The sequence below is a fragment of the Athene noctua genome, chromosome 1 (genome assembly GCF_965140245.1).
Source record: "Athene noctua chromosome 1, bAthNoc1.hap1.1, whole genome shotgun sequence".
NCBI lineage: Eukaryota > Metazoa > Chordata > Aves > Strigiformes > Strigidae > Athene > Athene noctua.
In genome coordinates, this window is record NC_134037.1 from 193,628,003 (window position 1) to 193,644,743 (window position 16,741).

The 16,741-nt window shown below is 40.2% G+C and overlaps 1 protein-coding gene across 1 annotated transcript in view; it reads right to left on the reverse strand.

Annotated features, from left to right (window-relative positions):
• The window catches only part of AFF3 (ALF transcription elongation factor 3), a 325,782-nt gene that overhangs the window by 268,565 nt on the left and 40,476 nt on the right, over nucleotides 1-16,741 (reverse strand). Inside the window, exons 2-4 of the mRNA XM_074930285.1 lie at nucleotides 9,286-9,406; nucleotides 3,630-3,958; nucleotides 3,151-3,509 (exon numbers count right to left, since the gene is read on the reverse strand). Coding sequence (XP_074786386.1) covers nucleotides 3,151-3,509; nucleotides 3,630-3,958; nucleotides 9,286-9,406 — 809 coding nt within the window. The remainder of the gene's footprint in view (nucleotides 1-3,150; nucleotides 3,510-3,629; nucleotides 3,959-9,285; nucleotides 9,407-16,741) is intronic.

The window sequence follows — 16,741 nt, forward strand, 5'->3', positions numbered from 1 at the left end:
GAGGCCAGTCACTAGTGGCGTACCCCCACAGTCAATACTGCGACCAATACTGTTTAATATCTTCATTAATGATCTAGGTGATAGGGCAGAGCGCACCCTCGGCAAGTTTGGACAAGATACAAAACTGGGAGGTGTGGGACCAGCGGGTCATGCTGCCACCCAGAGGGACCTCGGCAGGCTGGACAAATGGACTGACAGGAATCTCAGGAAGTTCAGTAATGTAAAATGTAAAAATCTGAAAAAGGAAGGAATAATCCCAGCAGCAGTACAGGCTCTGCTGAGAAGGAGCTGAGGGTCCTGGTGTACAACAAACTGACCATGAGCCTCATAGTGTTTCCTGCATTAAGTACACAGAGCACACTGCCTTACCCAGCCCATCTCAGCTACACACCTATTATTTCAGCAGACATCAAGCTTCGTTACACCACCTGCACTCCAGATACCCTATCCCCAATCTCTCTGCCCCTCTCCTGCTTCGCCTGTTTTCACGGCTGCTCTTAGGCAGCTTTCTGCCACTCTCATCTCTGTTTCCATACAGTTTCCCAGACACTGTTCTAACCTCCTTGTCAGTCTCCTTTCCTTCATGACCATCCTATACGGCTTCTTTACTCTTCTGGTTATCCCATGGCCACTAGCAACACAAGGTCTTTCCTGGCCATCACCTTTAGCCCCACCCTGAACAAGAGAGGCCTCATTTTACCCACCAATGTTCACAGGACCATGACATTTTCTGTGCTGAGAGCAGCTTAAAACTTCTGTCCCTAATGGGGGACAGTAAGCATTTGATGCAAAGGAGAAGTTTTATGAGTTGAAAAGCAAAAATTTAAAAAACGCATGGAATTTCTTACAAAAACTGTACTAGTAGATGTATGATACAAATAACAAGAATGGGAAAACTTTTTGAAATAAAAAGAAGTATGACTGAAAATTAAAGGGAGGGTAGATTAGGCAACACTGACTGAAAAAACTTTCAGTCTTGGTCAGTACTTCTCCCTGTAGCAATACCAGTGGCTTACCAATTTCATCTTGTGCCACTTGGGATGGAAAATGTTAGAACAAAGGAAATGTCAGGATAAAGGGAAAAAAGCTGGGCTCTTTTATCACCAGGACTCTTAGCCCTCCAACATGACATTAAACACTTTCATCAGCTTGTTTCAAACCATAACAACACCTACAGTACCTACTGTTTTACTCTGAGTAATATGTCCATCATTTTTTATAATCACTTAGCCCCCTTTTTAAATTACCAGACAATGGTTTTTGTCCACTTTCTGCAACTTCAGCTAAATGTTTATATTATCAGATATCAAATACTGTTTCAGAAATACTGCATCCCACAAAATCTGTGAGAAGTTGGTGAACACTTTAGTAGCTACCCTAAAATCCAGTCTCCTCCCACAGCCTGCATTGCCATCAGTATTTAAGCAGGTTAGTTTAAAGGAATCTCAAATACTTCTACATGTCTAGAAACTGCAGTATAAATTTATCCTTATGCACTGGTATGGATTACATACAACAAATGAAAGCTTTCTTTCCTGAGGTAGGTGAATTTGGAATGCAAAACCTGAGTTTCAGACAAACAAATGATTGCCTATCAAAACTTCTTTCCAAACTAGTCCTTAGAGTATTGCATACAGGTAAAGGGGGAAAATTTGAAAGATCCAGACAATTGCCACAGGCATCTTTAATTCTAACAATGCTTCCCACTTGCAGATAGAAGCACAAGTCTGAAAGAGGTAATAATAGCTAAATGGATATTGGTATCTGCCATTACCTGATCTATCTGCACAATTACAGCAGTTTGTGAATGCTAAATTTGCTTACCAAATCTGGTTTAAGAGCATAAAACAACTCCTTCTCAGGAACAACATATCACCTCCGTGTTGTTTGGAACTGATGGAACTTTAACTTAGAGAAAAACCACAGGGGTATAATGCCTAAAAGAGCTGAGAGAAGTAATTGCTTCCAGAGAGATTTCTTTCCCAAACTGAACCAAAGTGGGAATACAACAGTCAACTCCATTTCTGAAAAACAGCCATTAAGAGGCCAGAGAACTCCACCAAAAATGAGATTTTTCCTCTCCTTTAACAATACCAGAAACAAAAATGTTAAGACTAAAAACATCTCAAGACACACCACAGCTGTCAAATAAGAGTAAACAATCACTATCTCTGCACTGAGAAAGTCCCAGTGATTCAGCCAAATAAAGTCGTTTAGTCCTGTAAATACTATAAATTGTTTAAGTCATGGAAGCTCTACCGATTTGCACAAGAGGATGATACAACCATCTCTGTATTGGCATAGGCCTCTAAATACACCCAAGAAAAAAAAATCATCCTTCATTCTGCCAAAACCAACCATTTCCTCCCCATTCTAACAGCTCAAACAGAAAATCACGGACTGTATAAAGGATAAAGCAAGGTGTCCTACTGGCATAAACGGAATGTTAAATAAATGAACATAAAATAAGTCCAAGCAGAAATCTTTCACATCTACTGCTGATAACAGAAATCTTGTCTAGAAGCTTTTTCAGACATGTTCTCATACTTGCAGCATGGCAGGTTTTCTACAGATGGTGATTCTTCAGGAAGAAAACCTCAATCTTAGAAATCAGTTTGAAACAGAAACGGATACTATGAACTAAAAGGAGAGTCTCATTGCTATATTCTCATCTATTCAACAGATCTCACATTAATTAATTTATTTAGTTTTTGAAACTACTTTGACATGATTGAGGATGGCAGAACTACTTCTGATCACAAGCACTTAATTTAATCATTGCCAAATAGAAAAAAGTCAATGAAATATGAACAATTAGAAGTAATACCCAAGCTCAGCAAAAAAATACGAACTAAAAATACCTAGACGTTATATGTGAACAGTAAGAAAAAAAAGTCAGTGAAATAATATATGCTATTAGTGCCATTGTAGGAGATGTTGTAGTCCTGAAGATAGTGAGCATTGAGCATTTCACTGTTGAGATACCTTTACATTACTGTGAGGTTAATATCTGCAATATAGTATATCAATGCTATTAAAAAAAAAAAAAGTGTAAACTAATATATTAAAAATGTGTAGAGACAGATGCAATTTGCAGTTCTAAGCCACCATCATCCTTCCAAGGGGGGGATGACATAAAAAGCATAAAACTACTTACCTCTTCTTGCTTAGGAATGCTGAACTTGGCTATCTTTGACTTGGTCCTGGCTGAATCAGGCTTGTTAGAAGGCACTCCCCTATACGACTTGGTTGTCTCAGCTGGTAACTTCAGCTTTGGAGACTCATCAGGAGCCTGGTCTTGACCATCCATTGGCCTTACGTAAGCTGTTGGTTTCTGCTGAACCAGACTGGGCTTCGAAGCAAGAGAAGGTGGGAAATTTTGGACACAGTGCCCGCCACCATGCTTTGCTGGCCTCTCTTGTGCTTGAGCTCCTCCTTCTGAGCTGCAATTGATTTTTGCTGGCTGCTGCACTCTGTTAATGTTTTCTCCTAGTGTGGCCCTCAGTGAGCTCTGCTGGGTGGTGTTGGAGGAGGAGGAGGAGGTGGGACTCGATGCATAGCGTTTTAGTTTCTCCAGACTGGATTTTTGGTTCACCAGTTTGAAGTCACCCTTGTGTGACTCCAGTGACCGGTGTCCGTGTTTGCTCGCTCTCTGCTGGCCATCTGAAGCAGCATTGTGCCCGGCCTTCTGCCAACCCATCGCGGCACTTTTGCTCTGCTGGGCAGGTAGGGCTGCTGGTGTGGAAGAAGTAGTGCTGGAAATGGGAGGGGGAGGCGGCGGTCTTGAGTCTGCAGTAAGATGTTCATCAGCCTTGGGGAGAGATGTCTGAGGAACCCCAGGTTTTGGAACCCCAACAAGGTGGCTCTGGTTTGACCGGTCAGTTAACAAGTCTTTCATTTCGTCATAGTTGCCCAGCGTATTCTGGATGCGATTTGAGAGCTCATCCCCCTTGTTCGTCTGCAAAACAAAAATCTAGTGTTCTGCAACAGTCAACGTAAGAAAAACAAAATTCCCTGCATGCTTCTGCTGAAATTCTTACTGAAGTAGCAGTGCCTTATTCAGCAGCAGCGTTGAGGGATGAAATCGAAAATCCTTATTGTCTCTGAAGACACTTGTCAACATCTTAAATCTACCCTGAACTGGAAAAGCTATAAAGGGCCTTAGAGTATATAAAAAAAGAAATCTATCACTGGTATCATGCTGTAGTTAAAGTATATTACCTGGAAACTAGAAAATTTATTATTGCAACTACACAGAATGGTTTGGATTAAATCTGACCATGATAAAACTTTTCAAATAACCCAGTGCAAGCTCTGCTTTGGCCGTGAATGAAAATACTGCATTCCCAATTTCCTTCCCTGCCTGCCTAAGTTTTCACATACTATCTGGAAAGACACACAACCTAGTATAAGAACTTAATGAACTCACCAGCCTAAGACAACCAAACACTCTGAGGTGACTTGAAGTCAGCTCGTGGGACAATGGGAAAACTACAGATGATTATGTCCCTTCTTTGAAAATACTCTGACAGGATGCTTGCTCGAGGGCGCTCTCGTCTCTAAAAAAAAACAGTGAACAGAACCCCCTAAATTCTTCACATTGCTCAGTGCTTGCTGTGTGCAGCAGAAGAACACAGCCACGCTCCCTTCCCTTTAAGACTAATCGTTGTCTTTAAAATCATCCATTTACTTCCTGATTGAAAAGGCAGAAGCTCCACAAAGAAGTATAACAATCAAATAAAACATACTGGAAAAGACCAAAAACTCTTGCTTTAAAAAGCCACTGTAAGCAAAAGGATGTATCATTAACATTCATGCAGCAGAGAATTTTCTGAACCCTGCCAAGATTCAGGCGTGTGATGTTCTTTGCTTTACGTTTTCAGAGGAAGACAGTAACAAGACAGTGATGTTCTCCTTTTTCTCTTCCAGACATGGAATCTGGATGGGAAAACTCCCATTGGCTTCAGAAGGCCAAGCTTTCATCTCAAGACTTTCTGTTTTAGAGGAAAACAGAAAGAAGAACAAAGAAGGGAGTAAAGGCAATGAAGAAAACCCCCTTAAAGTTATATAAAAAGTATGAAACGTAGCAGCAACATCAGTTACTCTGGAAAATTGGGGATATTTTTGTTTTTAAACCTTCAAATACAATTAAGTGACTCAAAAATGCAAGGGAAACTCCCCTAGTTCAGAATCTCTTTTTTAGGTTTTCCTATTAAGAAAAATGAAGCCAAGGAAAAATGACTTGTAAATGACTGCAGTGGTTGCCACATGCTAACCTTCAGAGTACTACGGTAGAAGCATTCCTAAGTCAGACAGTAGAAGCAGTCCTGTCTTGCTTGAAATTTGTCCCCTCAAATTTCAAGGACACTACCTTTTAACTGTATAAAATACATTATTACTAGCTTTCTGATTTGTATTTATTATAATGCTAACAGAGTTGAATATATATCAGTAATATATATTGAAGTGGGATGGAAAAAAGTCGAAAGTGTTGCATCTGAAACACTGCTTTGCAAACTTGGAATGTCCGCTCAACCACTACAGCCTGATCTTCCCTCTGCATATGCTGCTGTTGTTGTCACAAGGACAATAACCTGCTATGAAAACAAATATGAAGCATTAATTCACAGACAGCAAGTGACTTAAAATGGTGTTCCTTTGTTTCACAGGAATCACACTGATGTTCTACAGAAACAGAAACTATTCATGAAGCCTCAGAAGTGGGAAGCATCACATACATCTGGAAAGAAAGAAGGTTGGAGATATACTCATGTGTCTCCTGGGATCAATGAAATGGCTTCTACACTTGGGCATTGCCTTGACCAGCAGAATTACTTTCCAGGAGACACAGAAAACTTTCCTTTTACCCAGTGGATCTCTTCTATGCTTCCAGTGTATCCCCAACCTTGTGTAGATACCTTGTAGAGTGATGTGTTTCCAGTTTCCCTCTAGGGTGGGACATCTGCCCTTGGGCCTGCACCTAGCCTGTGGGTGTGAGGTTTCCTTCCCTGACGGGAGCATGGTGCCAAGCACCACCAAGTGGAACGGGGCTCCTGAAACCCACAAGTCTACAGCACAGACAGCTTGTGGGGCAGCTCTCCACCCAGCTGCCTCTAGGTCCATGAATGTAATTTATGTGCGAATTCTTCCCCTGGAAAGTCCAACTTCCCTAACAGAAGGTTCATCCTTTCTGATGGCTGCTATTTGGATGGGAAGTAAATAAAAGCCTAATCTCAGATTATATGTAGACTATCACCAGCCCAGAGAAGACAGCACATTGTCTTCTAGTGGATGTGATGTGAAGGTCACACAGAGACACCTTGTATTGAAAGATCCCAGATAACCACAAGAATAACGGCAGTGAACCAATCTAATGCCTGTACCATGGCACATGCTGGTAACTGGTTGGTGATGTTTATTCCTTCTGGATACACTGGGGGCAACCTGAGGTGAGAAGATTTTGACCTCATCCAGAAGAGTTCTCCTATATCTTTTTGGGAACAAGATGGGATCTGAGGTGACTTATTATGAGCTTTAGATGTAGCAGTTTATCCTATTATTTACTCTGAAATAATGTGGGCCTTATTTAATCATTCACATAAGGAAAACATGATCACAAAATGAGTGAGTAGGAAAAGCATTCTGTGCAAACATTTGTAACTTACAGTGCTCTGATATTCTTCTGCAATGCAAGATGAATCCATGCATTTGAAAACTGCAAGATTTAACACTTCTAAAAATAAACCTGATGGTTTTATGGAAGGTCATCAGAATTTTTTTTCTTTATTAAAAATACTGATACGGTTAAAGAGGCAAAGTATTCTGTCCAGGAAATATCCGGCATGAAACTCCTACTTTTTACCCCCTGTAAAAGACATTTTAAGTAAAAGATACTGGATTTCCCGTAATCCTTCATAAAGGGTTGCTATGGATACTTTGAACAGGATAAGGGGCAACCCGAAGAGTCAGGATTTTTCAGAAAATCTGATGTTACAGGAGTAGCGATACATGTCAAGGTGAGAGAGGACATAAGATTTAAGAGATTTCCAGTCTGCCTTTGATTTTCAGATATGGCCTTCTGAATGGCAAATCCTTTGGCTTTAGCTCATGTTTCTCAAGCTGCGCAGAGGAATGCTGAATTTAATCAGAGCTTGCAGGGAATGTCTGCTGTAACTTCATTTCCCTCTGGAAACACCTAAAACTTGAACATGATCTTTAAAGACAGTATGAGTGGCTTTCAGTTTTGCTTTTGCAGAAAGGTTACCTCTTTTGCAGTCTGCCTCTCTCCATGATAAGATCAAAAAGCCCAAGCCACAGCTCTGCATCCCCACACTGAAGGTTCACAAATGCTTGGATGAGTTCAGACAGTGCAATGGTCCATTGCTGGTGTACACATGACATTCAGAGTACACCACTGCTGAAGTTTTGATGTCCAATATTATCAGAATGACTTGGTCATCCCAAGCAGCTGCGACTGTCACACCAACAGAGCTGTGGATGAGTTATAATGCTGTCCTGGGCTTTATGTTTCTCCATGTTTCCCTGACAAAGCCAGCTGTAGGATGCATTTCTGCAGCACCTTCTTTATACGCCTGCCCAAAATAGGGACATAGTGTTTAAAGATAAGAAGCATGGATGGAGCCATTATTCTGGTCTCCCCATAGGACACCCACTCAGTATCCTCTCTGCTTCTGGAGACGACAATGGATTTTCATCTGCTTGTATTAAAGTTGATGGAATTATACTGTGGTTGCACAGAGGTGCCTTCAGAGATCATAAGACAGAAACCACTGGTGTGGCCATGATACATGAAGTCTGTGCCATGACAGTCAGTACATTGGCACACAGGTAATAATCAAAGTGTAGAAACCATTCCGACTGTGCCACTTTTATAACTGATTTGAGCTTCGGTATACCAGCTTTAGGTAGCACAGACAAAATGGTATCAGGGACCCAGCAAAAGGACAAGCCCTTTTTGTAAGGGGTCTATTTGCTTGGACCTACCAAAAGGAAAATTATTAAGTCCCCATTGCAGCAGAGTCCTCACGAAATGCCAAGACACAGCTGACTCAAGCTTTTCAGGCTTTTTTCCATGGATTAGCCCTTGATTGGTCTCACAGTAGACTTTTTCAAGTAGAGCCTTGAGGAGTTCAAGACATTTCCCATGGTTTCTAAATGCCTTTGTAATGAATCTGAAATTTGGGCAGCTGGAGGTCAGCTTCAAGGCAGACAGAGCTGTCTTCTATCAAGGGACATCGTTTGGAAGTGGTAGATCTTTCTTTTTTATTAGGGACTAGAAACAAACAACAATCTGGAAGAATAGCAAGCTAAAACCTGACCCTGGAGCACAGGCAAAATCACGGAACGATGGAAATCAGGTGCAGAAGCCAAGTGCCAGGACCCAAATAGGACTTCTGGAAAGAGGCACTAAAGCACCCAAAGCATCAAGGACAAGTGATGCTGCGTGGAGGGAAAGGTTTCACAGTGTGGTGGTTGTAACAGTAACCTGGATGTTACTTGAATGGCACAGCAGACAATACATCATGATGCACTGATGCACACAGGCAAAGTCACTGGGTTACCTGGGGGGGCAGAGCAGACCCTGTGGGGTACTGCTCTCTGGTCCTGTTCACAAGGGTTTGGTTTGCAGCCTTCTGTAAAGTGCAGAAGATCCTGCTTGACCCTACTAACAGGGAGTGGGGAGAGACAGTTGTGCCTCATCACACTACTGTTACCATGAGGAATAAAACAAGGAGTTGACTCATAAGTTACTACTTTAGTGAGGACAAAACATGTTGGGAGAAAAATTTTGTTGGTAATGCTTATTGAAAAAAAAAAAAAGCAAACACCAAGATATTTCATTGCAGTAACCTTGGCCAGAGCATAATGTTTACTGTATTGCTTGACCTTCTCACACAATTCCCACACAATTGTTTTCTTCTAAGTGTTGCAAAACAGGGCACCGTCACCTTCACCTCCTAGTTTTAATTCCATCTCAAATATCGTTAGGATATTTCTAGTTTATTTCATTCTCATGTCTGTTGAACATTATAAGCTTACACACACACATATATATATATATACACACACACACACACATATATATATACATACACATATATATAAAATCCAATTCTCAATGAACCATAAATGTTCTCTGTGAATTTTGTGAGGCTAGCACTAATGGGAGGGTGCTCAAACCTGGACAATGCCTTCTGCAAGCTGCATTTCTGTACTGTGGAATAAATAAATAAACAAAGAGCCACCCGGCTGGGAAGCATCTACCTTGTACGGTTCACTGAAGAGGGAGTAACTCGTGTTAAACGTGCCATCCTCCTGCTGGGCCTCCTGATTTCTCCTTTCCCATTCTTTTCTTCGCAGCACGTTTCTATCTGGCTCATAGACACTGCAGCAAAAAGAAGGAATAGCTTTTTAAGAGTTAAAAATTAGCGGGCAACATATAAACCAGCAAGAATTTAAAAGTGAAGAACTCTGGTTTGCAGACAGATGGCAAAAATAAGCAAGAACATGAATCAGATGAATGCCAGTCCAAGCAGGCTGGGGAGGCTCAGGTCTCTGCGAATGCTGGTGCTTTCATCACACAGAGAATAGATAATTAAATTCTTACAGAAGAATAAAAAAGAAATCACAGGGCATGATCTAGTCTGTGCAGAACTTCTCTGCTTGAAATGTGACAAAGGAAATATCTAAGCAACTTCGACAAAGACTGAATGTACTCTTAAGGCAGATGGTAATTACAGCTATGAGTAAATAGAAATTATGAACATATTTCCACTTATGACATATCCTCTGAGTGTTGTATGAGAATGCTCCTTTTTTCACATGGATGTGTTTCTGTAGTGATTCTTTCATTAACTAGCTCCCTAAAGAGCTGTTAAAACTACATGCTGTAGTGGTTTCCACAGTTAGGCTGCTGCTTCTGATCTCTGTTAATCAGCCAAGTCGTGAAACTACTACTGAAACAATTCCTCTTTCTGATGGATTTGACACTATCACAACTTCAGAGCATGAATAAATGAATACTGGCACAATAGTGTATGTATGGCTGTTACAGTGTATCTGGAGAGCGAATAAAATCACCGCATTACACCACAGGATTAATTTTTAGAAATGAACTGGTCTGGCTCCAATATAGACATCCAAAATAAAAATTAACTTTGGTGTTTTGGTTTTTTTTTTCTAGAATTCTAGTTTAATGCATGACAACATAAACCAGAGAATCGTCTCCTGGAAGTTCCACAGAACAACACAGGTCTGCACATTTCAGTCTGTTACATTTTATTCCCCTCACAAAGGAAACCAATGTGTCTAATAAGGTTTACGTGTTATTTCAGGACAATGTGACGAGTATGCTGATTGCCTATTCTGCTTAGCTCAGCTAATGCCTTTCTTCTGGCACTGTAAATCTGTAAAGTAGAAATATATATTAATGTCATGTAAGCGCACCATGTGTTAATAAGAAAAAGGTTGTCTTGCTAACCAGCTTCCCAGTTAGCAAAACATATGTTGCATCGGCTACCCACGTGATGTTACCTAGTATGCCTCAGGCAAGGCAGTCAAAAGGCCAACAGCTATCTGATTCTAATTCAAGACTTGAGAGAGCTCAACATACATAGGATACCTTAGACACTATTAGTATTTAAAAACAATGCCTTAGCAGTCACTAAACGAACACAAAATCTTATATTTACTTGTTAATGCTGCTAACTCCAACCAGACTGCAGAGTACCCTTCTGGTGGGTCTGAGGGCTGATGAGGGAAGATGCCAAACACTGAGCAGGGCTCTCAAACACGGGGATTTATTGTGAACACAGGGTTTCAGTGCAACAGGTTGGAGACAGCTTACAACCCCCCGTTTGTTTATTCCACTTACTGGTGCTTGAGGTTTTTTAGGTTTTATCCCATATTTTTCATGAGCAATGCATGTTATTCACACCAACACCCTCTCTTGGAAAAGCAGTTTAATGAGGAGACAATCATAGGCGTGGAGTTTTGGGCATGGGAAATGCCTTTCTCCAGGCAGGAGGGGATAGCAAAGGCCTCCCCATGGGGTCCCTGTAAGCGGAGATCATCCACTGCACACACTGCCAAGGCCAGAGGCAGAGCAGTTGTCATTTACTGCTACATGAGCAATGGTCCTCAGTTACTACATCATGCTATATGAGCGCACTCCCATCAGTTAAGTTAGTGTAAAAGGCTTCCTAACAACAACCTTCGTGTCCAAAGTAGACTTTCTGCCACCCTGAATAGCTGTTTTATTGGGTTTTCCTGAAGTTGCAGGATCTTCAGCCAGGTTTCCCCATTCAGAACCTCCTGACTCTTTGAGACACTGCATTTGCACTCTAGCCTTCAGTCAAATAGAAATGGACAGTTCCTCTGAGATTAATTATAATACTGTTCTCTGCCCAGTTTCTAGGAAGTAAACAAGTGCAACATTCTTCACTAGGCCTCATACAAATTTAAAAATACACTGGTGTTATACTCCTGAAGTAGGAAGACATTTTTATTCTTTTATTTGATGGAGATATATTTGATGAAGATGTCAGACCTCTGAACCCCCTTCCCAAACGAGGAGTTCACCATTGGCAATGCAATGCAATGCACAACCTGCAATAATTCAGAATGATTATGCAAATGGAGTAAACGTGTGAAAATGCCTAATATGCCATCTATAAGCAGTCAAGTTAGGAAGAGCTACAAGTTGAGAGTTGTATTCCTTTGGAAATACCAGATGGTAAAATCTCTAGCATTTGTGAGGCTGCTCCTTATTTGCATGAACATTGCAACAATCACATTTCCTTGAACGTATGTCACCAAATGTATTTATTTATTTTCGTTCAAGGAGAATGCTGCCAACTGCTATAATTGTCTTTATTGCAAACACTTCAGTTAATGGAAAATGATTCTTTTTAATAGTTTTCTTCCTTCTTTCTTTTTTTTTAAAAAAAATGTAATTTAAAACAATCCCAAATGTACATGTACCTTTTTAATCATTTACAGTGTGTGCCTTTTCCGCAGCTAAGCCATGAAGAACAAGTTCATGAATATTTCAAGATTTTTTCCTCACTGGGGCATGTGTGCCTATGTGGGTGATGTATGTGTATATATGTGTTATATGCATGCTCACACATCATTTTATTGATTAAGAGTTTGGCTAGTACGGGACAAAATGTTGAAGCAGTTTCACAAGTCCTGGAAACCAAGGAACATGTAACCAGTCATCTCAAAAGTCATTGTCATTTGTATTTGTTTCATAGAGGTAAAACTCTAAAAGGATGAATTTAAATAGCTTTTTTATGCTGCATCTGTTTCAAATTCATGCTTAAAGGACATAACTGAAGCATGAGTAACACGACAAATACTTGCAAAAATTATATATAAATAAATGTTGTATTATAAAAATTACACTATCTCAAATTTAGCATACTGCTTTAAAAACACACTTTGATTTATCTCAGCCCTAAGACAAGAAACATACTGGCCATACCAGTTAATTCCATCTAAATACCAGTGCCTCAAACTCAAAGCACCTTCAGCACACCATCACCACCCCACAGTCACAGCAGCCCTAACTTCTCTGCTTATTCTAGAACACTTTGAATGATTTCACTCTTCGGTATTGTACAGATCAGAATACCAGAGGATTGCCAAACTTCTCAGAGTAGGGATGTTTAATAAATTCTGATCTTGTGCAATGACTTTTGGAAGATTATCTTGATGGTTACCCACACTTTGGTCATGCACTAGGTAGGCGTGAGTCCCCAGAAGACCAGCCTGCAGAGGACAGCCCAGGCACACTGGTGCCTGATGGGAGGGCAGCTGCGGCACCACCTTCCCCACAGGACTGAGAGAAATGCTCATAGCTTTCTTCACACTACTCCTGACATCAGAAGGAACTGCTTCCTTTAGTCCTTAATTAGAAATAGACAGAGACAGCTTAGGGGACAGCCTAGGAGCAGAGCAATATCTGGGACTGGATTTAATCTCCTACAAAGTCCAAAGAGTTAAGTAGTCTCAGGCTAAGCTGAAACCAATCATATAAAAAGCCTAAAGTTTTAAGTGTTGAAGAGTCTCCTTTTCGTTCTTTCTTTTGTTCTTAAGCACACTATTTCTGACTCAGTTTACATTCCTCAGACATCACTACTTGGAACAACTCAAATAAAAAGGTCTAATCTCCATGATGAACTGGGTGGAGACAGTGCACCAACATATTCTCCAGTCCTTCAGTTTTAGGGAATGCCCAAGTTTTGCATTCAGAGGAAGATGTCTTTTTCCACAAACTAAAGCACTGCACCTTCTCTGAGGAATTACACGCCTTCACAGATGTATGCTGTGCATTAACAATACTTCTTGACCTTTTCAGAGACCACAAAATTGCTGCATCACCAAGAGAGATTCAGGAAGGATACTGTTATTTTGCTATGAGATCATCATCCTCGTAACAGCTGGCATCTTTGAGGCTGTAAGAGACACAGGTAGGTAAATTGAGGGCAAGATCACCAGTGCTCCCCTTGCCTCGCATCAGTTTATTACATTTTCTGGCAAAGGAAGGGGGCAGTGACTCAGGCTGCCCTACCAGCACAACAGAGGAAGGTGTTACTGTGCATATACACACACCTGGCAACAATTACTGAACTCGTTATAGTTTGCAGTAACCTGCAATCTCACTGTTGCCTTTCCAGGCCTTCCAATATCATTTTCCAGTCCAAAGACTGAATTCATTATTCACTGAATTGTGAGGGCTTTGCAACACCCCTCCACACACACACTTTCCTTCTACCTCCCCACGCACATAAATACTGTGATATAGATTTAGCAGGAGCTTGTTTATTTGCAGTTAATGTTTTTGACCCAGAAGGCTGATCTCCTTCACCTGAGCAGCTACGTGTGGCACTCTGCACAAAACTTTCAGAACCTGAAGTCTAGACATATTAATAACGAAAGCAGAGCTGACGCTTCACGCTAACATGCAACAATTTCTTAATATGGCAAAAACACAGTTTCTGTGAGCTAGGGAAGACCAAGATCCCATTTGCAAGATCAGCCCTAGCTCACCTTCCTTCCCAGATTTTGTCAACTTCCCCATTTGAGACTCCATACAAAATGCCATCAGACCATAACACCCACTCCCAGAATCATGGAAATGATACCACCCCCAAGCTACCAAGTGCAGTCCCTGAATACGCCCTGGGAGTGTACAGAGCTGATCATGTTCCAAACAAACAAACAAACAAAACCCCTCAAAAACACAACCCACACCATAAGTGACTAAAAGATATGTGCATTTCAAGAATAAAACTAGACCTGTGAACAAGTTTTCTGTGAGAACACATACATCTTTGAAATTAAATTTTAGCACACGGTCATTTCTGAATTATGAACAAAGTTGGAACTGCTTCAAAACCATGAAAAACAGGCAATATTTCAAGAAAATAAATTTTATAATGGTTTACTGATTATTCTCAACATTTCCCCACAAACTGTATTCTGGCACACAAGTCAATATACTAAATTTCAGGCTGAAGTGAGGACGTTTTCTTAAATATTTAGTAGTCTAATTCTCCCCTCAATTACCACATTTATGCCAAAGTAGCTAAATAGAGTAACTCAAGGGAAAAACTTACACAACTCAATAAAAAAAGCAGTCCAACCTCGATGCAGGACAGCGATTATGAAACTGAATTCAGAATGGGAATTGGATTCTGAATTTAAACATACCATCATTCCTGTATCTCTGCAATATTTTAAACCACAAAAGGACTAACCAGCCTGAGACCTTATAAAGGCAATAGCCCCAAACATTTTTAGAGAAGTCTTAATTCTGACAATTTCATTATAACAGTCAGGTAATTGCTTGCTGAATTACTGTGCTTAACATGGAAGCGCTATCATTTCATGCCTGTCTTCTATTTCCCTGTTCGTGTCCATAATTTTCACTGGTCAGTTTCTTGGTACCAGTTCCATTTCCAGATAAGTATAAACAACGCCTGTTTGGGAACTCATTGCTAATGGATTATGGGGAGCTCTTAGAGGTGGCAACCTCACATTTTTGAGTATGAAATGTTTTCCCTAGTGACATGTGAACTACAAGTTCAACTATAACAAAGGGGCTGCCTTTGATGAACAAGTGGCATAATCAATAAAATACCTTCCTAAGTTGCAACCAACATTTTAGACTCTTTATCTAGCTTAAACAGCAGAAGTTAATTTGAGGATTTTTACAGTATTTTTTCCCATTTACAAACAGGAATGCCGTGGGGTAAAGCAATTACTCTGATTTACTGTTTTCACTTTGATTGAACATAAAGATGTAGCAGGGTCTCAAAAAAGCAGTAACTTAACAAACTGTGCTCCTATCCACAGACAGATAAAGTACCTACTTTGCTATTTCAAAGAGTTTACCTCCAGGCAGCAGCACAGAGCAAACATCAATCAATGACATGTGTCTAAGATGAGATTGATGTTTACTCTCACAGCTTTTCATCTTACATCCAATAAATTATTTTTCCTTCACCAAAATGCCTGGTTAAATTTCATTTTTCACTTTGCAGTATCAGTTTTAAAACTTTAGCTTCCAGCAATTTTAAAGCTAGGATTCATTGATGCTTCAGCTTTTACAGCCTGTTTATGATTTGTATTAACCATGAAACACTACCGTCCAAACGTGAATATGATTGGGGGGAGCTGAGCTGGGCTGGCCGCTCACATGGTGGCAGGTGCGGGCTGGAAGGTGCGAGATTGCTTTAATTATCTTCCTGGAAATTCTGAGTCCAAAAGCAGGCGCTATATTTTCAGGGACAGATATATTGCATCTACCAAACGAATGCATATATACATATCATATCTGCAAAATCAGCATCTGAGCGTTCAAGGCAGGTCTTCTTAGGGCTCACACTGGGCAACTGGAAGAAACCAAGGAAAGACTAAGTGTGGGTGCAGTTATTATCTTATAGGCACTCACATCTGACATTCACAAAATGCAAGTGCTTTGCATGCAACCTGACAAAATTTTAAGTATTGAAATATTGAGAAAATCTAGGGTTGCAATAGAGTCTGTGATCTAGGTTGTTGAGTCAGAGCAGTAAACATCACAACAAAGGAACATTAAAAAAAAATCTGATTTCGTTCAATATCTGCTTTTACAAGACCACCTCTTCCAGCTCTACTACACACAAAATACACACATTTTCTTCACTCAATGAAGTTTTGCCCAGTGAGAGAAGCTAAGACATAAATCCAACTTGGTTTTGGTTTCAGGAAAAATAACTTCATCACATTATACAAATCTGCCAGTCTATACCTACAGTATACATAAATATAAAGAAATTCACCATTCAATATTAATGGGTAATTCTACATAATGCCTTACTATTTTCTTTTTGCTATTAAGTGGTAATGCTCTCTTTCTATAACCCTAAAACTGCTGGCAAAAATACCTAAGACAGATGAAGATCTAATAACAACATTAAGTCAAGCTAGAGACAGAACACTACTATTATTTGTAATTTTGCACTGCTCTAACAATATATTGTTTGAAAGTATATTCACGAGTTACAAAATCACCACTATTAATAATCTTACACGTGGAATGAGTGTTTCTTTTTCTCCACAATACAAAATGATATTTAAAACCTCCAGAAATGAAACGGAGATCTTAGCTATTGAGAAACAGATACTGTAGATGCAACAGAGGAAAGTATTCCTTTTGTACCCTCATCCA